Source organism: Pipistrellus kuhlii, unplaced genomic scaffold (assembly GCF_014108245.1).
Source record: "Pipistrellus kuhlii isolate mPipKuh1 unplaced genomic scaffold, mPipKuh1.p scaffold_m20_p_3, whole genome shotgun sequence".
Lineage (NCBI taxonomy): Eukaryota > Metazoa > Chordata > Mammalia > Chiroptera > Vespertilionidae > Pipistrellus > Pipistrellus kuhlii.
Window position 1 is genome coordinate 56,513,203 of NW_023425529.1, and position 27,844 is coordinate 56,541,046.

A 27,844-nucleotide genomic window follows, 5' to 3' on the forward strand; every position below is an offset into this window, starting at 1 on the left:
GGAGGCCACGCATCGGATTCAAAATGAAAGCTCTTTGGAGTCATTCTTCGGTTGGTCTCCAGACGAACTCGTTCATTAGCATTATTTCCCGGCCTTATACTCGTAAAAAAAAAAAAAATCGTGAACTTTTCCTCTGTCACACAGGAAAAAAAAAAAAGAAATCGAGTTACTTTTAGATTAAGGCACATTAGTCCCATTCGTCCCCCATCCTTTAACCGTCGCATTTAAGTCTCGCGAGAACAGTGTCTTTGGGCCGTGGTCTTGCCTCCTACGAGGCGGTGCACGTGAAGACTGACAAAAGCCTCCTCCAACAGGATTGCCCTTCCACTAGCGTGGCCACCGCGTGCGTGGGGAGCCCTCCGCGACCCCTGACCCCTGCGCGCCGCAGCGTGCCGTAGCGCCCCGCCGTCCGCCGCCCCCGCCCCCGGAGCGCAGGAGGCGGGTTTTGGCCTCTTGCCCCGGGGAGAGAGCGCGGAGGGAGTGGGAGCGAGCTGAGCCCGAGTGGACGGTCCGCCCGCACTCCCTGCTTCCCATGAGCCCGTTCTCCGGCGAGCTGCGCCGTCGTTAGGCCGGCCTCGCAGCCTCTGCTTTCCCCGGGACAGGCCCACGCCTCGCCGGGGAGGAGGGGGCCACCCGTCGAGGCGCCTCCTTAGTCAGCGTCGGCTTCGCGCTGCGACCCTGGAAGCGAGACCGCCGCGAGCGAGCGAGAGGAACAGCAGCGGCGGCGGCGACGGGCAGCAGCAGCAGCATCAGCGGCGGCGGCGCCAGCGGGCGGGATCGAGGCCGTCAACATGGCGAGCGCCTCGTACCACATTTCCAATCTGCTGGAAAAAATGACATCCAGCGACAAGGACTTCAGGTAAGGCCGGAATCCGGCCTTCAGCCCCTCTCGGGGTGCCCCGGCCCTCACCCGGGCCATCTGCCCCACCCCTTTGGCCTGCACCGGTTCCTCCGCGGCTCCGGAGTCCCCTGCCCGCCGCTCGGAGCCCCCTCCCCCCATTCTTGCCTCCGGGCCGTTGCCCGCCGCCGGCCCCTGGCCCTCTCGGTGTCTCCAAAAGTCCCCTCCGCCTTCCCTGTTACACTTTCCCTCCCCCGCACCCGGCAGGGTTTTCGGGTCCCAGGGAGCGAGAAGGGGCGGAATCCCTCATGTTGCGGGGAAGGAGCTGCCCGCGGCGCGGAGTGCGGAGGCCGGGCCTGGCCACCGGGCCGCCGGAGGCGCTAGGCCGCTCGCTCGGCGGGGCCCGGACTCCTCAGCCCCGGACCCCGCCGGCTCCTCGTCTCCCGCGGTTGTGAGCGGGCCTGGCTGCATTCATCCCGCACGGTTGCTTTGCTTGTTTGCTGAGCTCTTCTCAGATGAAGTGTTGAACTTTTTCTTTGGACTGTTTCTTTTTTTTTTTTTTTTCCCCCCAATGGGAATGGGAAGAAGGGGGGAGGGAACTAGACTCGCAGGGTTTTCCCGCCAGCATCTCTTGTCATTTACCCTGGTCAGGTAAAATCCCAAGCAGGAACTCGGGGGGTTTCAGTTTTATTTGTTGTTTATATCCAGCATTTACTTGCCAGAAAGGGGACTTGCTGAACCTTAAGCAGCAAAGTTAAGCCAAGCAAGTGGATCTTAATTGGAAAAGAGGAGCTTCTGATAATGGGGATGGTGAATAGGATAGCAGTTCTGTTCCATGAGACTTTACACTGTGGGTTCCAAACCTTGGTAACGTGCGTATGGGAGAATTGTTGTGTTTTCACGGATTTAACTTGATTTCCCTTTCATGTTTGCAAATACGGTAAAAATTTTCAACCCTTTCTTCCTGCCTCCCATCCCATCACAAACCTAAGAAAGCTCTCCATGTTAAAACAAAAGTGTTTTTATCTCTTTGATACTCATTTTGTTCTGTAAGGTGTAGTGGTTGTATTTTGTGTGCATTTTAAAAGAACATGGAGCCTTCCATAAAATTGTGGCTGAAGAGCTTATTTGTTTTATTTGTGGTAGGAGCAGTATGATTTAACACCTGAAATCATGTCTAAATCTTATCTACCAGGAAGAAGTTTTCTGATTTGTTGAAACAGGAACAATGAGAAATGTGGAATTCGTGTTCCTAAATAAATTGATGTGCTGGCATATTAAAATGGCCTAAGAAATACAGTTTTATTTAAAGCCAAGTGATTTTAGAAAGTTGCCACCTAGGGAGCTTTTTAGTATCATATTTGAAACTTTTAAAATCTAGTTTGCTAATACTAAAGATTTTAGTGTTGTGACTTTCTGGAGGAGACTTGTTTGTTTTGGGTATTTTGATATTTAGATACGTGTAGTTCTAGTGCCAAAATCAAGATTTTTAGGGGAAATAGAAGTTTTTGGTTGATTTTCTTTTAAAAAGGGTTTGAATACTCTTTAGCTTCCATTTGCAACTTTGCTTGCTCCCAACTCAAGCCATTAAAGTTTAAATAAAACTAACTTTCAATTAGTGGAGTGTATGGTGTGATTTTTCCCTCCCCACTTCTTCCCATTTCTGTCAAGTTGGCTCATTCTGTAAAAGTACTAAATTTCATTTTGTGTTCAATTTCAGTATAAAGATATCACTTTCCCTATAATAATAATACAGTTTTGTTCAACTAGTCAGACTTGTGTGGGTAATATGTTTAGAATACAGAAATCAAATGTAATAATATGCATATGCGATGATTGTCTGAAGCTTTCTTGAATTTCTTGTAAAGATGAAAATACACATGCTTTTTGGTTTTGGTTTTTTAAACTGAAAATTTAATGCTCTGATGTTAAGCTACAAATCAGTATTGAATTTGGTAAAGATTATTTATCAATTTGAACTGGATAAATCAAAACATTGGAGTATTATTCTCCAAAAAATGTGATATTGAAATATTTCCAATAATTTGTAGAAGTATTATAGAAGATAATTTTAGGTAGGAGATATGTTTAGGAACAGTAATTGACTTCTAGTAATATGGCATCATTAAGAATTTTAACTGAGTTTTAAAGACTTGTGATATGCTCAAACCATCTAGTTAACAGACAAGTCAGTCTTTGGAACTAAAGACTATGTATATTACAGACATTTAAGAGATTAATTAAAATAGTATTTGAAGTTGAACATTTTGAAATTTTTCTGTACATTTTCAGTATAGGCATTTACTTGAATATATTCTGTTTTAAAATGATGCTAATTTCCCATTAGAAATTTATTGTTTGTTTATTTTGATGTAAATATCAGAGTTTTTCTACTACATGTTTTAAAATACTTAGTACCAGAAGGTTGTGAGGACAAGGCTAATTCACATTGTAGAGTATCAACATGTGCAAACTACTCTATCTTGTGCTAATGGGAAAAGAAGAAAAGTATATTCTCATGGTAGACTCCAAACAGAAAACCTACTAGTCTCAAGATATGCATTCTGGTCATGTAGGATTTTTTGTTATGAAATATCTATGAGATCTTGGGCAGGTTATTTAATTTGGAATTAAATTTTCACTTGAGAGACTTGTACATAGATGGTTACATAAGATCCCTATAGGCCAGGAATTTCAGGTTTCTGTGGATAACTACTTCATCCATTAATGCAAAGAAAGTAAAAAAGTATGTGCAGGCTTCTAAGACTTGAAATGTCATCACTTTAAAAGAATTATTTTGTGGCACTTAAATCATAGGCTCAATTAATTGAAAAAACAGACAACTAATGCCTTTTTCCCCCATTGTTAGTATTTTTTGAAGGTGGGATGGATATAAAGGTTTAGTACCTTGATTCTGTAGATACCATACTGAAAACTTCAATATGCATGAATCATGTGAATGCTCCACTTATGAATATTAATGTTGAATATTCAGCAAAACAAAGTTCTGCTTTTATTTTTATACTAGAGCCCTGGTGCACGAAATTCATGCACTTGGGGGGTGGTCCCTCAGCCTGGCCTGCACCCTCTCGAAGTCCGGGAGCCCTTGGGGAATGTCTGACTGACGGCTTAGGCCTGCTCCTTGCTCAATCTCAATTGGCTGGACCCTACTGGTTGGAGCATCTGCCCTCCAGGGGTCAGTACATGTCATAGCGAGCAGTTGAGTGGCCTTAGCATATTATACTTTGATTAGTTAAACGGAGGACTGGACACTTAGCATATTAGCCTTTTATTATATAGGATAGGATATTTCACATACCACCAACTGAATCAAAGTATCCCAATGAATCAAGTGCTAAAGAAAAAATTTATCATTCTTGTATCTCTCTGTTCATATTCTTATATAATAATAGGCTAATATGCAAATAGACTGAATGGCAGAATGACTGGTCATTATGTTGTGCACTGACGACCAGGGGACAGATGCTCAATGCAGGAGCTGCTTTCTGGTGGTCAGTGTGCTCCCACAGGAGGAGTGCCACTCAGCCAGAAGCCCTGAGCTGGGCTCAGGGCTGGCAAGAGCAGTGGCAGTGGCAAGAGCTTCTCCCTCCTCCACAGTGCAAGCACTAAGGAAGTCCAACTGCTGGCTTAAGCAGACATCCCCCAAGGGCTCCCAGACTGAGAGAGGTGTGCAGACCTGTCTGAGGGACCCCTCCCCTAGGCCTGTAGTAGTTAATAATAATGGTTAGTATGGGCTTTTATGCACTTGATACAGTTTGTTTATTTTTAATCTTCACCTGAGGATATATTGTTTTTCTGTTGTTTTGAATTTATTTGTTTTTATGTTTTTTTTTGTTATTTTTGTTTTTTTTTTTAAGGGAGAGGGAGAGAGAAAACATTGATTGGTTGCCACCCTTACATGCCCTAATCTGGAATCGAATTCACCCACCTTTTGGTGAGTGTTCCAATCCAGACCCCCCTGGCCCCCAGGGTGATCCTATTTAGTTAAGTGGATACTAACAATCTCTCTTATAGCTGAGAAAATAAATGGTGATGTTAATTACTTGCCCAAAGTCAGTTTGACAGTAGGGATCTGGGCTGTCCAGATACCCTCAGAACATGAACACTTTATGCTACTTCTCCAGGGTTTTGACTAGGGGACATTAAGAGTAAGTCCTTAAATTTAAGTTAGACTTAGGGAATATATTGTGCTGAAAGAAGCTTTTAATAATTCCATAAGAGAGAATACAAAAAGTTGAAGATCTTGTGTTTGCCTGCAATAATATCTGCATGCTTATTGAATAGTTAAGACACTACTGTAAAAAAGATAAGTACTCCATGCAGTATGTCTTTGTAGGCTGAAGTGGCAGAGAAGATGAAAAAAGCAAGGAGATTCAGGTTGTGGAATGTCTGAGGCTCTAAGCTAGTTCTTTAAATTGTATGTAGAGGAAACTGTGTGAAAGTACATGTACAGCCCTAGCTGGATTGGCTCAGTGGATAAAGCGGCGGCCTGTGGACCAGAAGATCTCAGGTTCAATTCCAGACAAGGACACATACCTCATTGCAGGCTCCTCTCTGGCCCAGGCCCTGGGAAGGCGCTTGCAGGGGGCAACCAATTGATGTATTTCTCTCACATCGATGTTTCTCTCTGTCTTTCCCTCTCTCTAAAAAATCATTGGAAAAATATTCTTGGATGAAGATTATGAATAAATAAATAATTAAAAACTAAAAAGGAAAGCACATGTATTACATTGGGGAAAAGGGAGATTATCTTTTTAAAAAATATATATATATATGTTACTGATTTTTTACAGAGAGGAAGGGAGAGGGATAGAGAGCTAGAAACTTCAACGAGAGAGAAACATCTACCAACTGCCTTCTGCACACCCCTTACTGGGGATGTGCCCTTGACCGGAATCGAACCTGGGACCCTTCAGTCAGCAGGCTGACGCTCTAGCCACTGAGTCAAACCAGTTTCCGCGGGAGTAGATTATCTTGACTGTACTGGTACCGAGTTTGGGATGAGTATTGTTCTGGAAAAACTATTGAGGGTAAGGAACCTTATCTTTCTAAACTGAATTCTTTACTCTGTGTAGTGCATTGACCATGTAGGTTCCCAATAGCTACTACTTGTTTTAGTTGAATTGGATTTTAGTTCAAGTTAAGAAAAAAATTTGTAGGGATTTGGGGGAAGTTTCTTCCAGAAGCCAGAATAAAATCTACCAATCTATTTTTTACTTTTTTTTTTTTTTTTTTTTTTTTTTTTTTTTTTTTTTTTTTGAGGGAGAGTGTGAAAGGAAGGGAGAAAAAAAGAGAAAGAGAAACAACAATGTGAGGGGCATCAATTGGTTACCTTCTTCACTTGCCCTGACTGGGATGGGGATCGAACCTGCAAACCAGGTACAGTGCCCTTGACCAGGAATTAAACCCAAGACACTTCATTGCTTGGGCCAATGCTCAAACCATTTTGACACACCAGCCAGGGCAATGTATTTTTATATATACCATTTTATAAAATCTAAAATAATTTACTGCATTGTAGAATTTCCTAGTTTTATAATGATTGTGTGTTACCCAATGTACATGTGTTTTGGATATTGGAAATTATTTTCTCTTGAAAGCTGTTTAAATGCTAATAAAAACTTCAGTCCTGTTAAATGGAATCAGGCTTTCAGAGCTGGGAAGGACATTAGAGATCCTGTAACATAGTTGACAGTACTCTGTGGGCATTCACAGAAATGTAACAGGAAATACTAAGTGAAGTTATCTGGACTACTTGAAAAAAAAAGTAGGTTTAAGAAGAATAAATGGATTTGTAGAGAATAAGAAGGTGATTTGGAGGCATTTTTAAGTACTTTGCAGGTTGATGGCACTAAGTTACTTGCTTTCACTTACGTGATTTTTCTTTATATAGGTATACTGGTAACACTGATTATATTGCAGCTCACCACTGACCTCATTAAGGGAACTAGGAAGAAGAAAGTTGACAAAAAATTAGTTTTATTTACATGAACAATATTAAGACTGATGAAAGTAAATTTTTAGATTTAAGGGAATAAATAAGAAAAAAGTTAGATTGCAGTGGTGTGTGTATAAGATCTTTGAAAAAGAATTGACTCACTAGGTGATGCATTTGGCCCATACATTTAGATTTTTGATGAGTTGACCACAAGGGTAAAATTATGTTTACACATGAGGGAAAGGTTGTGGTGAGTTACTCATTGTGCAGTACAAGGTATTTATTCCTCTCATGTAATGCTTCTCTGCATTGAATAATTTCCCTCCTCAAGAATTTTCAGTTTTGTAGAATAAGCCAGGTGTGGAAATTCCAGACCACGACTGTCTTGTTCATAACTGTTTGCAGAGCACAGTTCCTAATGATAATATCCCCCAAATATTTGTTGAGTAAATGACCTGTAAGTTATATTCAAGTGGGACTCCCATGAGAGTCTAAAAGTTAACATCTTAATTTTCTTTCCCCTCTCACCTTAAATTACCCCTTTAAAAAAAAAATTCTAATTTTGTCTTGTTATATTACCGTCCACCAAATGTGCCAGTTGGAAAGCCTTGATGTCACCCTTTTATCTTCTCAAATTAGTCTCCCTGTAGAGTCCTTTTATTATTACTGCTGTTACTATTATTATTGTTGATTTTAGAGGAGGAAAAGGTGGGGGGGTGGGGGAGCACCAATGTGAAGGATACATCGATCAGTTGCCTCCCTTACAAAAATGGGATCAAGCCGGCATCCTAGGTATGTGTCCTGACCAGGAATCAAACCCAAGACCCTTTGGTGCACGAAATGAAACCCTGACCAACTGAACCTCTTTTTAATACAATCTGTTGGTAACTCTGCCATTAGAATGTTCTTCCTGACTTGATCATATCCTTCCCCACTAATTCCCATTGATTACAAGATAAACTTTAAACTTCTTAGCTGTTACCTCTTCCCCAAAATTCCTCACAATCTTCATGTAACCAATTTAGTGGGTTTTTTCTTTACTGGTATTTGATATGTAAGCAGCTTACTACTTTTTCCTTCTTTAAATTCGTTTATAGTTATCCCTGACACAACTTGGGTTTATTACTATCATGTTGCCCTGAAAATAAGACATCCCCTGAAAATAAGACCTAGCACAACTTTGGGAGAAAAAATTAATGTAAGACATCGTTTTATTTTCGGGGAAACAGAGTAGTATTACAGAGAGGGAGCACACACTATGGGATGTGTCTCAGCAAGAGGGTTGGAACCTATTTATTTGGGTAATTTGGGAAAAGATCTAATGCTTTAGATTGGATGTTGTCTGAAATGGGCACTTTCATCATTTGACATCTTAATATTACAGGTAGGGCAGACTAAAGCAGAGGCATAGCTGTAATTGGTCAAGTAATAGTCACCCAAGAGAGGAGAAAGTTTTTGGTATCGGGTCTAGTAATAATTAATGTCGTTTTTAAACATTTGTTTAAAATCTTGCTTGGCGTTGACTTGTATTGACATAACCTTCAAACACGTGGTATCTACAGAACGTGTGAAGTGCAATTAACAAGTTTTGCTTGAAAAAGTTTGTGTTTGGTTTGGTTTTTGTTGCAAAACTAGGGCTAAGAAGATGGCGGATGAAGAGCATATTCGGCACTGCATGCTTTACGAGTTCCAATTAGGAAGAAAAGCAAGTGAGGCTGCAAAAAACATCTGTAGTGCTCTTGGTCAAGATGCAGTTAGCGCCAGAAAATGCCAGCGTTGGTTTGAGAAATTTCACGAGGGAAATTTTTCGTTAGATGACAAGAGTGGTCGAGGCCATGTGTCCAATTTTGATCAAGAAGCTCTTCAAGCTCTTTTGGTGCAAAATCCTCAAATTACCCAACAAGAGCTTGCGACAACTTTAAATTGTTCACAGAAAACAATTTCCAATCAATTGCGTGCACTTGGCAAAGTCCAAAAGTTTGGAAAATGGGTTCCTCATGAGTTGACCGACAACCACCGTAATCAAAGAGTCACAATTTGCAGTTCGCTCCTCTCTCGTCAAAACTGTTTGCTGTTTTTAGAGCAAATTGTTACCTGAGATGAAGAATGGGTGCTATATGTTAATTTGAAAAGGCGGCCTCAATGATTGGACAAAAATGAGGCTCCGCAGCCCACGCCAAAACCTGACTTGCATGCGAAAAAAGTGATGTTGTGTGTTTGGTGGAATTTTAAAGGAATTCTTCATTATGAACTTTTACCATCTAACCAAACCATTACAAGTGCAGTGTATAGTGCCCAATTGGAAAGGTTAGCCCAAGGTTTAAGAGAAAAAGAACCCGCGCTGATTAATCGGAAGGGCGTAATTCTTCACCACGATAACGCACAACCGCAGACTGCAAGAATCACTGCTGAAAAACTGCACCAGTTGGAATGGGAAGTTCTCCCTCAACCTGCATATTCTCCTGATATTGCCCCTTCCGATTACCATTTGTTTCGTTCTTTGCAAAACTTTCTTCTTGGAAAAAAATTTAATAATGAAGAATGCCTCAAAAATGCATTGACCGAATTTTTTGCATCAAAATCACAAGAATTTTACAACAGAGGGATTAAAATGCTTCCTGAGCGTTGGGCACAAGTAGTAGAAAACAACGGCAACTATATTGTTGATTAAATTTTGTTGTATTGTTTAAATAAATTAGATTTTAAAAAGTATTAGAAAACGACATTAATTGTTACTAGACCTAATATTTTATGTTGCTTAGTGACCTTGTCTGATATGGTGGTTCTGTGAGGTTGTTTATGTCTATGAAACAACATGCTTTAGCTATAAACATCAGATCAGTTTGGAGTAACATTGAGGTTCAATTCCTGGACTTCAGTGGCTGCTGTTTCTTATCTTTCTCAGTCTTCATTTTTGGCCAAAGGCAGATTAATTCATGATGTTCACATCTTTACTATTGCTGATATTTTGTTGTTTCAGATCAGAAGAGTAGCCATTTATGTAGTTTGTAGTTGAGTCAGGTTTATTAATCCTTCTGTTGTAAGGTGAGAGGTTGAACCATCTGATGTGACAGTGGCTATTTATTATAATAATGTTAAGACTCTGGACAGGATACCTATTCAACTGTCACACCTGATTTCTGTGGTTTTCTTCTCTGTCCATTTCCTAACTCATGTCTTTATTTTTAAAAATATATATTTTATGGATTTTTTTTTTATATAGTAAGGAAGGGAGAGGAATACAGAGAGTTGGAAACATTGATGAGAGACAGACATTGGGGATGTGCCCACAACCAAGGTACATGCCCTTGACCAGAATCAAACCTGGGACCCTTCAGTCCGCAGACTGATGCTCTGTCTACTGAGCCAAGCTGGTTAGGGCCCTAACTCATGTCTTATCATTCCCATAAATAAATTTATTTATTTATTCCCATAAAATAAATAATAAATTTCAGAGTCTTAATTTTAACCTTGTAAATCTCAGGGTTGGTTCTTATTATTCAAAGTTGCCATGAAGATTCAATTAGGTATTCTGAACCATTGCTTTTATGGGAAATACATGGTTTGTAACTTGGTGTTACATGTGTTTCTGTTTAAAAACACCTTACTTAATATAGTAGAGGCCTGGTACATGAAATTCCTGTACTGAGGGAGGGGCTGTCCCTCAGCCTGGCTTGTGCCCTCTCGCAGTCCAGGACCCCTTGTTCCTTATTGCATGCCTGCAGCGGAGGCAGGAGAGGCTCCTGCCACCACCGGTGCACTCACCATCTGTGAGCCTGGCTTCTGGCTGAGCAGTGCACTCCCTGTGCTAGTGCACTGACCACCAGAGGGCAGCTCTCTGGCATTGAATGTCTACCCCGTGGTGGTCAGTGGCAGTCATAACTAAGATCATTCTGCCATTTGGTCAATTTGCATATTAGGGTTTTATTATATAGGGTGTTGATTCATAATATTGAACTCAAGGCCAACAGCATTATAATTTATGCCTAAACAAATCTGACACATGTAGTTTTTTCAGGGTGTTGCGTCACAGCTTTCTTGTACTTAGGAATACTAGACAGTACTTTTGCACTACTATTGGGGGTCATTTTAAATAGCAAAATTACAAACAAACAAAAATAAGGCACAAATGTGTATAAAACCTGATGCTAAGGAGATTGAGAAGAGATACATTAGTGCCTCTTTACAGTTTCAGTTACCCACAGTCAAATGTGATCCAGAAATAGTTAAGTTTTAAATTGAGCACTCTCACCACCCAACTCTGTCCACATGGTTATGAATCATCTCTGTCCAGCATATCCACACTGTATACCCTACCTGCGTTCTTGGTTATCAGATCAACTTTCCACTGCACTGCTTCTTAGTGCTTTACACTGAGGTACTTATTCAGCACTGCCACCTTTACCACCCACACAAAGATAAAAATTTTAAATTCCAAACCACCTTTCCCAATGCAAACCCCCATTAATCTTTTGAAACCCAAACTAAACATCAGTTTTTTACCAAATGCCTTTAAGTATTGCTTTTAAAAATTTATAAGATTGAAATTTGTCTTTACTGGTCTGCCCATTAGTAGGTGAAGAAGTTAAGAGAAAGAGGCTGAGTCTTATGTTTATTATCCAAACCATTAGTTTCATGCCTAAAAGAGCAAATGCTCAAGAGACATTTTACCAATTAGCTTTTGAATCTGTCATAGAGAATATTAAAAATGGTCAGTTTCCTTTAAGATTTTTAATGCAATTTCTTATATTAAATTAACATAAGGAAGAAATATTCAGGGGTAACTCTTATTGTAACCTCATACTATATACAATTTTTCTGATTTTTAAAAATATTAACTACTGCTAATTTTGCTGGTGCTCATTCTAATTTTTTAAAAATATTTTATTGATTTTTTTTTTTTTTTTTTTTTTTTTTTTTTACAGAGAGGAAGAGAGAGGGATAGAGAGTTAGAAACATCGATGAGAGAGAAACATTGATCAGTTGCCTCCTGCATACCTACTGAGGATGTGCCCACAATCAAGGTACATGCCCTCGACCTGGGATCTTTCAGTACGCAGGCCAACACTCTACCGTCTACCCACTGAGCCAAGCCTATTAGGCTCATTCTAACTCTTTTTTTTTTAAAGTTAACCATTACTAGTTTGTTCATTTTTTTTTTAATCAGTAGATTTCTTTATTAGAATACTAGTGTCCCAATGCACAGATTCGTGCACATTGAAAGAAAAATTACTTTAATGCCACTAATCGTGTCTTGCTAATGAAAAGATAATAGAATTCTGCCCAGTCTCCTATCTACCTACTCGAGGACTTCTGTGAGTATCAGAGGAGATGAGGCATGGGAAAACGCTTCACAAACATTTAAACTAGGGGTGTCGAACTCAATCAGAGAAGGGGCCAAAATCTAAAATCCAGCCTAAATCGCGGGCCGAATGGTTTACTGAACAGTCATAAACTGTCATTGTGATGGAAACGCAGCGGAGTGCAGTGATGACAGCGCGGTGCGGGCCACATTGCAAGGCCTGGCGGGACGGATTTGGCCCGCGGGCCTTGTGTTTGACACATGTGATTTAAACTGTAAAATGTTTGCACCTGGCTATAACGCAAGTCAGGTTCCTGGGCTAAAGAAACTCCAAGGAGGCTAGGTGCTAGGGAAGGAAGCCAGGATTATTATGTGATGTCATTACCTGATGCCCATAGTGACCGGTTCCGGGCCAGGCTGGGCTGTAGGCTGCATTTTGTGCCATGGGGTCTTGGTAGTTTTGGCTGCAATTTGGTGGGGTTGTTGCTCTGGGGTGGTGCTGAGGCCTGTGTCCCATTTGGGGGAAGCAGAGTGTTGGTTGTTAGCAACAGGTCCATAGTGCCTTTTATTTTTAAACTAGTGGCCAGGTGCATGAAATTCTTGCATATTAAAAGGGGATTAGAAGAAATAATTTAATATTGCTATTTGCCCTTTCTCTATAATAAAAGTGTTAGAGTTGAAAGAAAATTAGTAAAATGTATAAGAAAATCTCCCTCCTGTCAGATTCTGGGGCGTGCTGCAGGACCTAGAGTTAAGTATCTGCCCACCACCTGCATGAACTTTGAAAACCCAGGAGACCCAGACCCAGCTGGCTCCACCCCCATTGGGTGAGACCCAGACCTGGCCGGCCCCACCCCCATCAAGCCCTTCCAGGTGGGCGGGGGGCACAGACTCAGGTCCCCCAGCCTGGTGTTGGTGGGGGTGAAGTCTCAGGTCCCCCGTCAAGCCCCACTGGGCAGGGGCACAGCCTGAGTTCTCCCAACCCAGCACTGGGGGTGCACTTTGAGGTCCCTCTTCAAGCCTTGCTGGGTGGTGGGCATGGCCTGAGGTCCTCCGTCAAGCCTTATTGAAATTAACAAATTTTAATTTTTTGGTAGGTTTATGGCTACAAATGATTTGATGACAGAACTGCAGAAAGATTCTATCAAGTTGGATGATGATAGTGAAAGGAAAGTAGTGAAAATGATTTTGAAGTTACTGGAAGATAAAAATGGAGAGGTACAGAATTTAGCTGTTAAATGGTAAGTTGTTTTTTTACTTGCTTACTATGCTCTCTACTACATTTAAAATACTGTAATAATTGGTAAATTATCTTAGTCTTGTATTATGTCTTTCTGGATTAGGTGACTAGTGAATGTGTAGTATTTATACTTAGTATACACTACATTTTCTTATAGTTTCTGTATTGACTAAATGTAGCCTTTTATGGTATTTTACTTCTTAAAAAGTACATATAGGAAACTCTAGGAAGAGTAGTTCTCTCACTTGTTTGACCAGGTTTTTTTTAGCTTTATTAAAAGGCCGATCTGCCTCTATCCATCTCTATATTCCTGTGTTCAAGGAAAGTACAGATATAAATAAGACTTAAAGAATAGCAGCAGTTAAAATAACATCATTAACATAAATCAACACTGATGATAAAATAATTACAAAGAACCTGTTTTAAAAAATACTGATTTCAGAGAGGACGGAATAGGGAGATAGAGAAACATCAATGAGGAAAGAGAATCATTGATTGGCCACTTCCTGCACACCCCCCACTGGGGATTGAGCCTGCAACCTGGGCATGTGCCCTGACTAGGAATCTCCTGGTTTATAGGTTGATGCTCAACCACTGAGCCACACTGACCAGGTTGCAAAGAACATTTCTTAAAAATTGTGAGAATTCCAGTTGTCTTTGTGTGTACAGTACAGTAGAAGCATCACATTAGACATGATATTAAGAAGAAAACTTGAAAGTTGGACTTACTCTGTTAATACATCTGTTTAATTTATACATACCAAATGTTAGGAATCCTTAATTTACATAGTAAGATATTAGTAAGTATAACCTGTAGTTTCATATAAAAATTAAATTAATGGAATTCCATGTCATTTTTCTGATATATAATATTTGATAATTTAAATGAAGTGTTATCTCATTACTATTCCTTTATTGGATTCCTTATAAAGGTTTTTATTTTGTTTTGAGCTAAGCCTTTACATACTTGCTGTAAGAGTAGGCAACAACATGAGACTCATCAATATAGAATTCCTAGACACGCAGTACAACTTTTATTTATGTTTCTTCAACTTGGGACATTTTCATCTTTTAAATTTTTTTGCCATGTGCTTAATAAAGATTTGTTCAAAATATATGCTGAACATTTTCAACCCTTTAAATACAATAAGAAAAAGTAGTCTTTATTGAGAGTCGTGAGGTATGTAGGTCTTTTATCACTTGAGTATGCTTAACTCAGGAATCTGAGGCTTTTGATTTTTTGTCATCTTTTATACTTAAAATTAGTAGGTTGGGGAAGAACTTAACATATTAAAAAAATACAAGAATTAAGATAAAAAAGGTAATAAATTAGATAAGACTCAAGATCCGCTTCTTGGAAGAGGGAAAACCCCAATAGATACATAAATTACTAAAGTAGTCCGATCAAGAAATGGGAAAAATTGTCAAAGAACTTATCATCCAAAGGATAGTCAAATCCTGAAGTCTTTCACATACTCTTTGAAACCTCAAAAAGTATCTAATTCCAGTACACATAGTTCTAGTACTATTCCCGAACATAAAGTATAGGAACCATCCAGTCTTTTATTTTAGCTAAATACTGGTAACAAGTTTGACGAAATAAAGATAACACTAAAAAAGAAAACTACAGACCAGTTTCATTTAAATGTTCAGAATAAAATTAGTATATTAAGTGTAACATACCATGATCAAATGAGGTTCACTGCAAGAATATAGTGCAGTTCAAAATTATGTGCTTTATTAACACATTTGTTTCAGGTTAATCGATCAGATGAAGGAAAAACACTGCCTTCTTAATTGTCAAGGTACTGTGAGATTCTACCTTGATTTTGATTTAGAAAAACACACACACACAAACATAACACTTATGTTACTTTGGATAATTAGAGGAGTGAAGCACCTTCCAAAGACTAGCATCATATTTAATGTGTCATTAGGGGGGAAAAACAGGTCAGGGATGCTTTATCTCGAGAGAATTCATCACCAATTTGAAGTAAAACATTTAATATATGAATTTGATAGGACCTTTTTAACATTAAAAGTTCACAGTCACACCTCAACACAAATACCAATAAATTACCAGATACCTCCACACAAAAGTCAAGTACAAGGCAAAAATGTGTCTCTGTCTCAGCTACATTTCTTTTGAAGATATTAGCCACTGTAAGACAAGATACATGTGAAAAATTAAGTTAATATAGAAAAAATATTAATGTAAATAATGAGAATTCTGTGAAGTAACAGAATGTAAAATTAATGAAAATCAGTAATTTTCATATAGACAGTTGGAAGATATGGAAACAAATATCCATTTATTACAGCAATAGAAAGACAAAATGTCTCAGAATAAATGTAACAAGATATGTTACAACTAGAGGGCCCAGTGCAGGAAATTCGAGCAATAGGGTTGGGGGAAGGGGACCCCTCAGCCTGGTTTTGGCCTGCAAAGACACCAGCATTCCTCACCCTGCCTCTAGCCAGAGCTTCCTTCCTAGAAAGCCCCTGGGAAGATGCTTGTCCTGGGACCTCCTCAGGGCTCTGGCCCACGACGCTCTGCAGCTCAGGTACTTAGGGACTGGGGCTTTCAAGTCTGGCTTCCTCACCTGGCATGGTGAGCATTAGCTGCCATGGGAGCCTTGCCTCAGGAGTCGCCCCCTTGAACCATACTACTTGCGAGTTGGGGGTGGACCTCGGTGGCAGTGATTTGATGTCTGTAGTGTGCCCGCCGGACACCCCTCCTTCCCCGAGGTGCCACGCTGGTCCTGTCAGGACTGCTGGCAGGGGGTTTCCAATCTGCTACTGCGGCTGCTGGGCTGCAACTGGGGGCTGCAGATGGAGGACCCTGGCACCCATAGGGCTCTGTCAGCATCAGGAACTGGAAAGATCCATTTTTCTGGTTCCTCCCCTGCCTAGGGGACTCTGGGCTCGTGGCCCCACAGCCCCGTCTCTCCTGCAGCATAGCTGTGGTTCGGATGCTGAGCTCACGCTCCCAGTCTTCTGGCCAGAGACCCCTCCCTTCCCTCACAGCCAAGGAGCAAATGCTGGGCTCCCGTTGCCAGGGCGATGCCACCAGTGTCTGCTATAGGCGCAGCCATTTTGTTACAGAGTGATGGCTAATTTACATATTATTCTTATTACATAGGATGGTGACCTTGAATGAGGCTATTGTATAAGAGAAACAACAATATTTTTTTCAAGATTTATATCAAGGAAAACTTTAAAATACAATACTTTTAATGTACATAACAAAAATTACTTGTAACAAATGGAAAGACATTCCATGTTCTTGGATCAGGATAACTCAATTTCTCCAGATTAATTTAATGCTTCCTAATTATAAAAATCAGTGCTTTCCCCCCACAAGATAGACAAGTTGATTCTTAAGTAAATTTTGGTGAGAAGGAGAAGAGGGCAGGGTGTTTGCTCAAGATAGCCAAGAAAACCCTATAAAAGTATTACAAGTAGTGGGGTTGGAGTGGGGGTGTTGATTAGCCTTATTTGAAAGGAAAACATATTATGTTTCTCTAATCAAAGCAGTGAAGTAGTGAGGCATTAATAGAACAATGAAGTAAAATAGAGTGGGAAGTACATGATGAAGGTGGTAGGCATCATTGGTGAAAAGTTAGATCTTTTTTTCAGAAGACTAAACATTTGAAAAAGATAAAATTGTACTTTTACTTCACATAACATCCCTACTTGAGGTCACCATTGTTTTGTTCACCTTAAATTAGTTTTACCTGTTGTAGAACTTAATTTAAATAGAGTCATACAGTATGTGTAGGTTTGTGTCTGGCTTTTTTCACTCTCACATAATCTGTGCGAGTTATCTATGTTGGATGTATTGTTGTTTCATGAGCTTATTACTGATTAATAGTCCATAATACCACATTCTGTTAAGCATTTGGTTTCTTTCTAGGGTTTTGGTTATTGTGAATAAAGATAAAATAAACATTCTTATATGAGTCCTTTTTAACTTAGTTCCCATCTTTATTTCTTATGGATAAATACTAAGTATGAAATTGCTATTGTTCATTTTGATTTTTTAAAGAGCCTGCTAAATTGTTTCTTAAAATATTTGTACCATTTTACATGAAAGTACTAGTTGTATCACATTCTCACCAACACTTGGTTGTGTCACTCTTTAATTTTAGCCAATCCCATGGGTATGCAGGTATAGTTTTAGTTTATATTTGCCTAACAAATGATTATATTCAGTGCTATTTTGTGTTTATGGCCGTTTGTTTATCTTTTGCTGACTCTTCCCCCTCCCCCGATTTTTTTTATTTTTTATTTTTTTCCCATATAAAAACGCATTTTTATCAATTATGAATACCAGTGATCATCACTTTATCACAATATGTTCAACAAGATAAAGCAACCCAGTATAAAAATGAGCAAAGCATGAAAAGATAATTCACTGAAGAAATGCAGTTGGCCAATAAACATAAAAAGTTCAACCTCACTCTTAATTGAAGAACCAAGTTTTAAAATTGAGTTTATCTCTTATCAAATTGTAGGAATTCTTAATAAATTCTGAATATAAATCCTTTGGCACTTACATGTTTTGTAAATATTTTCTCCCAGTTTGATGAGCTTAAGTTGTTAATTTTAGATTTGAATTTAGTTTAATTTAAAAATTACTTTTAATTTTTCTTTTATGGTTATTACTTACTGTTCCCTGAGAAATCTTTATTTATGTTAAGTTACAAAGATTTTCTCCTATATTTTCTTCTAAAAGCCTTATAGTTCCAGCTTTTATCTTGAAATAATTTTTTATAAATTACTTCTATGATCTATTATATATTGAAGTAATTTTTTAAAATGTTTTTCTGATTTTTAAAGAGAGAACAATGGAGAGGAAGAGAGAAACATTGATGTGAAAATGGAATATCGATTAGCTACCTCCTGCACACCCACCCCTTAGTGGGGATTGAGCCCCAACTGAGGAATGTGTCCTGAGCAGAATTGAACTGGCAACTCTTAAGTGCACAGGATGACACCCAGACAACTGAGCCACTGAATTAATTGTTATGAAGTAGGAAATGAGTTCATTCTCTCCCCATAAAGATATCCAGTTGTTGAAGTGCCATTTACTGAAAACACCTTTGCTCCCTGCTAAATTGCATTGGCATCTTTGTCAGAAATCAGTTAACTATGAAGTTGTGGGTCTATTTCTAGACTATTCTGTTGGTCTGTTCTAACACCAGTACAACACTGTTTTATTAATGTAGTCAGGCTTTTTCATTCTTGTCACTATAGATTTTTGGGGGCCAGATAATTCTTTGTTGTGAGGAGTTATTCTGTGTATTGTAGGATGTTTAGCAGTACTTTGTCCTTTACCCACTATTTGCCAATAGCATTCCTTCTTCCCCTCAATAGTTAGTGACAATCAGATGTCTACCAAAGGGTGAAAATCAACCTTGGTTGTGAAATGCTGGGATACATCTGTAAAAGTCTAAAGTAAGGTAGTGTGAATTTTCTAGTTTTACTCTTCTCCAATTTCAGGTTCTTACATTTTCATCTAAATTATAGAATCAATTTGTCAATTTCTTTTTTAAAAAATAAGTAAGGTAACTTAGATTTTGAGTGGGACTTTGTTGAAGCTATATAAATATTTGAAGAGAATATTTTAACAAGAATGAGGCTTTTGCCGAAACTGGTTTGGCTCAGTGGATGGAGCGTCAGCCTGCGGACTGAATGGTCCGAGGTTCGATTCCGGTCAAGGGCATGTGCCTTGGTTGCGGGCACATCCCCAATGGGGGGTGTGCAAGAGGCAGCTGATCGATGATTCTCTCATTTATGTTTCTAACTCTCTATCCATCCCTCTCTCTTCCTCACTTTGAAAAATCAATAAAATATATATATATTTTTTTAAATGAATGAGGCTTTTAATCATGAATTGCAGTATCTTGAATTTTTTTGTTGATTCCTCAGGATTTTCTACCTAAATAATTGTCATCAGTGACTATCCTCTTTTAATCCTGATTTTGGTAATTTGTGTTTTCCCCTTCCATTCCTCTAGGGATTTACAAACTTTACTACTTTTATCAAATAACTGATTTTTAAGGCTTGTTAATTTTCTCTGTTATTGTCTATTTTGTTGATTTCTTATTCCTTTCTAATTCTTAAACATTTATATTTTTCTCTTAAGTACTTCTTGAGCTATATCCTATAAATTTTGATGTTTGAAATATTTTTAATTTCCATCCTGATTTTTTTCCCCTTTGATCCATTGATTATTTAGAAGCAATTTTCATATGTTTGGAGGTTATGTATATGTTGTTTTTATTTTTACTGGTTTCTAATTTAATTGCATTATAGTCTGAAGACCACACACTCTTTAAGATTTAGGGTCATTTTGCTTGTTTCTTTTTTTTGTTTTGTTTTGTTTTTTTGTTGTTGTGTTGTCTATTTACCGAGATTTGTTTTATGTTTCGGCTATGGTAGTAGATCTTGGTGAATGTTACATGTACACTGAAATGAAAGTGTGTTCTGTAAGTTGAGTATATTATTTTAGAAATGTCAGTTATGTCAAGTATATGACAGTATTCAGATTTATATCCTTAGTGATTTTTTTCTTTTGTTGATATTAAATACTGAAAGAGGGATATTAAGATTTCAGCTATGGTGGTCAATTTATCTCGTGTTTTTCTCTTAAATGTTGTTTTTTTCTTGTATTTTAAAGCTCAATGACTGGGTATATACACATTTACAATGATACCTTTTTTGCTATTTGACTTTTATGAATATAAAATGTTTCTTTTTAAATATACCATATCTTGAAATACATCTTCTCTTACATTAAAATATCTTAACTTTTTAAAAATTAGTATTTGTGTAGTATATTTCTCTATATTTCCTTTTAATCTTCTTTATTTTTAAGTTCTGTATTTTGTAGACTTCAGATAGTTAGTCCATTGACATTTATTGTCAGTCCTATATAATAAAGATGTAAATGCAAATGGTTATTATGCCGTGAAGGGTAGCGACCAACCTCGTAACCCCTGGATCACAGATCAGCAGCAGGATGGAGCAGGGCAGCAAGCTGTGTATGTCGGGGGGGGGGGGGGGGGGGGGGAGCTAGGGGGGAAGCTACAAAGTTTGATTTGGGTGCTCCTGGGACATCTGAGACTCTGAAAGTAGAAAAACTCCTATATTACAATAGTAATACTAGGGTGTTACTCTCCCTTTGATTTCCTTTTCTCATAAGTGCTCAATATAACTTGTCAGAGGCCACATGATATGTGATATTACAACAGGTTGAATCCAATACAAATTAAATTGTTTTAATTTGTAAAAATGTAAAATTTTCACACTTATTTTTTGGAGAATATAATTATTTTGTCTTAAAAATGTTATTTATGTGCCCTACCTGGTTTGGCTCAGTGGATAGAGCGTTGACCCGTGGACTGAAGAGTCCTGGGTTCAATTCTGGGCAAGGCATGTACTTCGGCTGCAGGCTAGATCCCTGACCCTGGTTGGGACATGTGCGAAGACAGGTAATTGATGTGTCTCTTTCACATCAATGTTTGTCTCTTTTTCCCTTCTCTCTCAAAAACAATGGAAAAATATGCTCAGATGAGTAATAACAAGAACAAAAATAAATGTATATGTTATTAATGTTCCCCATGCAGGAGGCAGCCAATCAATGACATTTCTCTCTATCCTCTGTCTCTTTAAAAAATCAATGAAAACATGTTTTTAAAAATATTTATGTTAATTTATTGTCACTTTTAAATTTCTATATGGTAAATATTGACAGATACAGCCCATGTAAAGAAAAGTTCTTGGGGTCTTTGTTGATTTTGGAAGTGTTATAAGGGTTTATGAAACCAAAAAGTTGGGAATCACTGTATTATAATACTTAATTTTGATTTTCTGTGTTGACTTTTTCGAAAGCTATTTGCATTACTATTTTTGATATTTACTCTAGGCTAGGGATTAAAAATTTCATCTTAAGTTTATTACAATTATATCTACTAAAGAGGGAATATGCTAATTGACCATCATGCCCTGACAAAAATGGAGGTGCCCAGTCTCATCAGCTGCCCAGGGCCACCTGAGCCTCAGGTAACCAGGGCCAGCCGAGGATTGCAGGCAGTGGCAGCAGCAGAGGTGTGATGGGGGCATCACCTTTCCCTGATCACCAGGTCGCCTCCCACCCCTGAGGGCTCCCGGACTGTGTGAAGGGGCAGGCTGGGCTGAGGGATACCCCCCCCTCCAGTGTATGAATTTTCATGCACTGGGCCTCTAGTCTATTAATAAAGTTAGTATTGTACCACAAGATATAAATTATAAAAGCCTTGCAATAACGTTCTTCTTTCTCCTGTCTTTGTGCTATTGTAATATATCGATATATAATTTTAAAAATATAGCCACACACACATTTACCATTTCTAGTGATCTTTCTTTATTCCTTTCTGTAAATCCAAGTTAATCATCTGGTTGAATTTTCCTTTAGCCTAGAGCAGTGGTTGGCAAACCTCGGTGGTTTGCCGCTCTGTTGACTAATGAGTTTGCTGACCACTGGCCTAGAGAGCTAAGTATAGTTCTGGTGGTGATAGTTTCTCAGTTTTTAACTGAAATTGACTTAACTTATCTTCATTTTTAAAGGGTAATTTTACTGGATATGGAATCCAGATAGTTTTTCTCTGGTTTAGTTCCATCAGTAGCTGGCATTTAAATTGTTTTCTAAAATAATAGTTTTAGAGGTTATACATTTATTACCTGCAGTAAAGTTAGTCCAAAAAAGCTGGTTTGTGATTAATGCAAGTTAAAACTCTTTAAATTCATTTTTTAATTCTTTTATTTTCACTCCCAATTTTCATTGTTTCACATTAGTTCTCCATATATGCTGTCTTTGTTTTCACTGCCATCATTTTGGATTGGGCTGTTCTTGGATTTAACATTTTTGTTTATTTTTCTTCCTTTTCTTAATTCCCAGATTTCTCTTTACTACTTCCCTAGGCAAGCAGTATTTATTAATTAAGCATATGTATGTGAAATAGCAGAGTATTTATCAAATTTTTTCATTCTGCATTTATGTTTGAGAAAAATCATTGTTTCCCAGTTTTACTACAGTACATTTAAATTAATTGGCCTGATATTAAAGGTTCTCCATAATGTCTCAGGGGCCTAAGTTCTTTATTATGTTTTTCATCTGCCTTTTTTTCTCTCATTTCTTTTTAAATATGTACTTATTGTAGTCTTAAAGTCCAATAACTAAAAAACTCTTTAGGTACAATCTCCTGTAAATACTAACATTGAATTTAAAAGTTTGTTTGTTTTTACTAACATTGTGTAGCCTAGTGAATGCCTTCAGTTAATTTCTAATGTAGACATGTTAATTCCTCACCTCACCAACCAGACAGTATATTTTTGGTGATAGAGGTTATACTATTTATTACAATGCTGAATATAATGGCTCCTCCTCAGTGAGTAGTCATGCACTCAACATTACCTATTTTGTGTGCTAAATTCTTTGGGAAGGACACAAAGCTATGACCTCAACCAGTGGACCTCCATGCAAACCTATAATAGTATAAAATCCTAATTTGAAAAGCATATACCATAAAATGCTTTGGGAGAAGAAAGCAGTACTATCTTACGTTTCATTATACTATAATGGAAATCAGTGGGGAGGGGGCATTGGAAACTAACTGCAAGGAGTTTATGAATCAAGAATTTCTTTTATGCCCTTATTTGTATACTACTTACCATTTCAGCATAGTGTGTTTACTTTGTGTTGTCAGGTGCTAGGCAGGAATGTTAATGTTTCTATTTATTTTTCTGTTTTTGTATTTATCTAGATTAAAATTTTTGGTTTTCTTTATATTACAGCCTTGGTCCTTTAGTGAGTAAAGTGAAAGAATACCAAGTAGAGACAATTGTAGATACTCTCTGCACTAACATGCTTTCTGATAAAGAACAACTTCGAGATATTTCAAGTATTGGCCTTAAAACAGTAATTGGAGAACTTCCGCCAGCTTCCAGTGGTAAGTAAGCAAGGTCACTTTTTTTTTTTTTTCCTATTTCCCTTTGAAGGGAAATATATTTCTCTTCTCTCTCCCCTCTCTTCTTCTCCCCCTTCCTGGTCAGGGAGGGAGAGAAGTGTCCATCCTAAAAGATCTTTGGTAATCATCCCTTTGAACAACTAAGAAAAAAATACCAGAGTCTTATTTTTTATTAAAAATCACTTTTAAATAAGTTATTTTATTAGATTTAAGTATCTCATAGGAATTTAAGTATCTGAATGATTCTTATGTTGGAGCAAGATTTAATATTGTTGTATGTATCATGACTATAGAATAATTGTCATCTCATGCAATGAGGCAATAGATAATCAAAATCATGAGTTATTTCTGATTAGCTCTTTATTTTCAGTATTAATTTTGCTTTGCTTTAAAATTTATTATATAAAATCATTAACACTATTAAGACAGCTTGAAATAGTTCATTTTATTAGTATCTTTAGGTAAGAATGAATCTCTTATAATTACTTGGTAATTTTAAAAACCTTATAACTTGCCCTTGCTGGTTTGGCTCAGTAGATAGAGTGTCAGCCTGTAGACTGAAGGGTCCCCGGTTCGATTCTGGTCCAGGGCGCATGCCTGGGTTATTGGCTTTATCTCCAGTAGGGGGCATTCAGGAGGCAGCCAATCAATGATTCTCATCATTGAATGTTTCTCTCCCTCTCCTTTCCTCTCTGAAATCAATAAAAACATAAAATAAATTTAAAAATAAATAAAAACCTTAAAACTGCAATTATTTCACCAACTCAAGTATGTTATATATAATTGTATTAGCTATATTGATATTTTCCTTATTTTTTTTTTCATTGAAACATGTTTGTTTTTAGCTGATTTCTTGTTAACCGTTCATATTCTTTCTTGCAAAAAATTTTCTCTCACTTTTTAAAAACTCAAATCTACTTTAAAATAGTAACCTTGATTTAGTGATTACAGTTATCTCTCTTTTTAAACCATGTTGGTTTTGGTTTGTGTTTGATCATTAGTTTTTAAAATTCACTAAAATTTAGAAGTGTAGGTTACTGGTAAAGAAGACTTCAATAGAGAAAAATCTCATTGCTGCTTTCTAATCACCTAGAGCTATTATTGACTCCGTAGTTGGCATTCATGCCAATGCGTAGAAATTGATGTCCAGTAGTGCCTATCTGAATTTCCCTGGGTCATGTACTCCTTCTGCATTTTGTGAATGTCTATTTTGAGAAACAGCCTATTTTGAAATACATAATTTTTGACACGGATCTCTTGACTCAGTCTCATAATCAATTTTAAAGTTGTCCAATATTTGGCAATTTCCATGACTATAAGGTGGAATTTAAAATACTTGCCTTGAAATTATTATTGGTTTCTTATTCATGCAGGCTCTGCATTAGCTGCTAATGTATGTAAAAAGATTACTGGACGTCTTACCAGTGCGATAGCAAAGCAGGAAGATGTCTCTGTTCAGCTAGAAGCTTTAGATATTATGGCTGATATGTTGAGCAGGTAAACGTGCCTATAATTTGTATTAGTTGTAATAAAAATATGTGCATTTATTAAAAATCTCTTTTGATAAGTATAATAGAACTTGGTCTAGACTTATTCATGTTTAAATTGTAGCTGTTTTATAAATACTTATTCATGTTTAAATTGTAGCTGTTTTATAAATACTTATTCATGTTTAAATTGTAGCTGTTTTATAAATACTTATTCATGTTTAAATTGTAGCTGTTTTATAAATACGTGTGGGTGGTTAGGAATCGGAGAAATAAATTGGTGATTTAAATATTTCAGCAAATTTTTTATCTTTTATATTACTCTTACATTCATGAATACAATGATCAACTGAGATAAGATGTATAGGCATGGCATATTTTTCAGTTAATGTTTATAAACTTCAATAACCCAAATTTATACTGCATGTTTTTGAGGAGGAAGGAACTTGTCTTTATACATTAGTTGATTTTCTCCTTTCCTCTGGAAGACAAATTTGGGAAGATACAAAGATCTAAACAGCTCACAAGGGAAAATACCTTAAAAGACCTGTCAATTTCAATTTACTCTTGATTTTCATAATTATTCTATGTCATCATTGTGTTAGTTGTGGCTAATGCACTTCAACTTGAAAATAAATAATCAAGTGACTTCATGTGGCACATATTGAAGAGGTACCATCCTGGCACAGAGAGTTTATTTATGATCTACAATAGAGGATTAGAATGCAAATGGATATAATATAAGGCAGAATAAAACTAAATACTAATTGCAAATATAGTGTGTTTTAGGGTTTAAAATGAAAGTATTAGAAGTTTAGTTAGACTTTTTTGTCTTCTGGGTGCTTTGATTTACTAGGATTGTTTTGGCACATAGATATTTGATTGCTATTGACTTATTGAATCACACATGTGAAATGATTTGGAAGAAAGGGTTGGACCAACAGGATAAGTGAAATTTAGTATACAGATGTGTAGAAGAAAGACAGTGGAAAGAGGGGTCAAGAGATACTTTGAGTTGTGAACCCTGAAAGAGCTGTAATAGAGAAGAAAAAGCTATCAATAGAGAACATTATTTTATAGATCTGAGAAAGGGAAAATTATAAAATCATATTATGTTTTTAATTTTTAATGTACTCCCAAGTCTGTTAGTTGGATAACATAGGTCTAGATTTCAGAAGGTGGTAATTTAGGGATACAGATTTCAAAACTACATTCACTTAGCTCAAATTTTTTAATTGGGTTGGTAGAAATAGTAAGAATTTAGTTGTCCTTTCATTCTGATTTTGGATTATATCATGTACGTTTTTACTCTTTGAATACATTGGGTTCAGGGGCCAGATATTTCAGTAATGTTCAAACATTTTGAATTTATTTGTTGTTGTTGTTGTTGTTTTTTTTTTCTTTTAAGGCAAGGAGGACTTCTTGTTAATTTTCATCCTTCAATTCTGACCTGTCTACTTCCCCAGTTGACCAGCCCTAGACTTGCCGTGAGGAAAAGAACCATTATTGCTCTTGGCCATCTAGTTATGAGCTGTGGAAATATAGTTTTTGTAGATCTTATCGAACATCTTTTGTCAGAGTTGTCCAAAAATGATTCTATGTCAACAACAAGAACCTACATACAATGTATTGCTGCTATTAGTAGGCAAGCTGGTCATAGAATAGGTAAGTAATGTTGAAATATTTTCAAGTTTTCTTTAATTTAAAGAAGTATTAGTGAATGTATTTAAGTACTAATATGCTTTTCTTAGGTGAATACCTTGAGAAGATAATTCCTTTGGTGGTAAAATTTTGTAATGTAGATGATGATGAGTTAAGAGAGTACTGCATTCAAGCCTTTGAATCATTTGTGAGAAGGTAAGTTACTAAGATCTCTATTTTTCAAATAAAAATTTTTCTTTAGTAAGAGCTAGATTAAGTAGGTGAGGAAAAATGGGTTATTTTACTGACAGCCTGGAGTCAGGCCAGAAATGTATAAATGTGTAATGAATTTCTTTTCAACAGTTTTTTAGGCCTGTCACATACATTTTGCTAGGGCTGTGTAACGTTGATTCAAAAACAAAATGCAATCATGTACTAAAAGGGGCCATGTAACAGAGTTTTCCTCTATTTGCATAGAATTGACAGTGTAGTAGCAAGTACAGTGTCTTAACAGTACCGTGTCTTGAAACAATGCAGCAGTCCCTTGGTGCAACTCAATGGTTTAAGTAGCTTTATAGTCATATCAAATTATTAAAATCAGAAATTGTGGGAATTTTGTCCTTTTAATTGAGAAACAAATTATTCCTTTATTTTGAGGCATTTATATATGCTCTTCTTAACATACAGCTAGATAACCAAACCTAGATGAATGTACACTGACATTTTCATAAATAATCCTAATTGCTAAAGAGAGAAAGTTCATAAGGGCTTAATTCTCTAATTATATGTTAAAAATAAACAGCATATAGTATTCCCCCTTTATTCATGGTTTCTCCTTTCAGTTACCCACTATCAACAGGTTCAAAATTATTAAATAGAAAATTCCAAAAATAAAAATGTCATAAATTTTAAATTGCACCCTGTTTTGAGGAGCCTAATGAAATCTTGCATCATCCTGTGGGTATGCGAATCATCCCTTTGTCCAGCATATCCATGCTGTATATGCTATCAGACCTTTAATTAATAGCTGTTTCTGTTATCAGATCTGCTGCATGTGCTTTTTTTTTTTAAAAAAAATACAGTCATCTGCTGCTTAATGACAGGGATATATTTTGAAATATTTCTTCTTAGATAATTTCCTCCTTGTGCAAACATCAGAGTGCACTTACACAAACTTAGATGGTATAGCCTACCACAGTGGTCGGCAAACTGCGGCTCGAAAACCACATGCAGCTTGAGAGCCTCAGTTTGCTGCTCTGTTGACTAATGAGTTTGCCAACCACTGGCCTACCATAAACATGTGGAATCTAGCCTATTGCTCTTGTGGGGGAGGAAAAATAATTTTCTCTCTACCCTTCGAGGTT

The 27,844-nt window shown here is 37.4% G+C and overlaps 1 protein-coding gene across 7 annotated transcripts in view; it reads left to right on the forward strand.

The window, feature by feature from the left end:
• Nucleotides 1-405: 405 nt before the first annotated feature.
• The window catches only part of CAND1 (cullin associated and neddylation dissociated 1), a 50,100-nt gene continuing 22,661 nt past the window's right edge, over nt 406-27,844 (forward strand). For 2 of the 7 annotated variants that reach the window (XR_006742868.1, XM_036455018.2), the window contains exons 1-6: nt 406-859; nt 13,197-13,340; nt 23,180-23,334; nt 24,726-24,849; nt 26,248-26,504; nt 26,591-26,696. Coding sequence is in view for 6 of the 7 variants with exons in the window: in XM_036455018.2 (XP_036310911.1) it covers nt 792-859; nt 13,197-13,340; nt 23,180-23,334; nt 24,726-24,849; nt 26,248-26,504; nt 26,591-26,696 (854 nt within the window). In the remaining variant the exon portion in view is untranslated. Of the gene's footprint in view, nt 860-13,196; nt 13,341-18,352; nt 18,375-23,179; nt 23,335-24,725; nt 24,850-26,247; nt 26,505-26,590; nt 26,697-27,844 lie in introns of those variants that run through there. The other 5 variants (XM_036455017.2, XM_036455014.2, XM_036455013.2 and 2 more) reach the window with 5 other exon arrangements.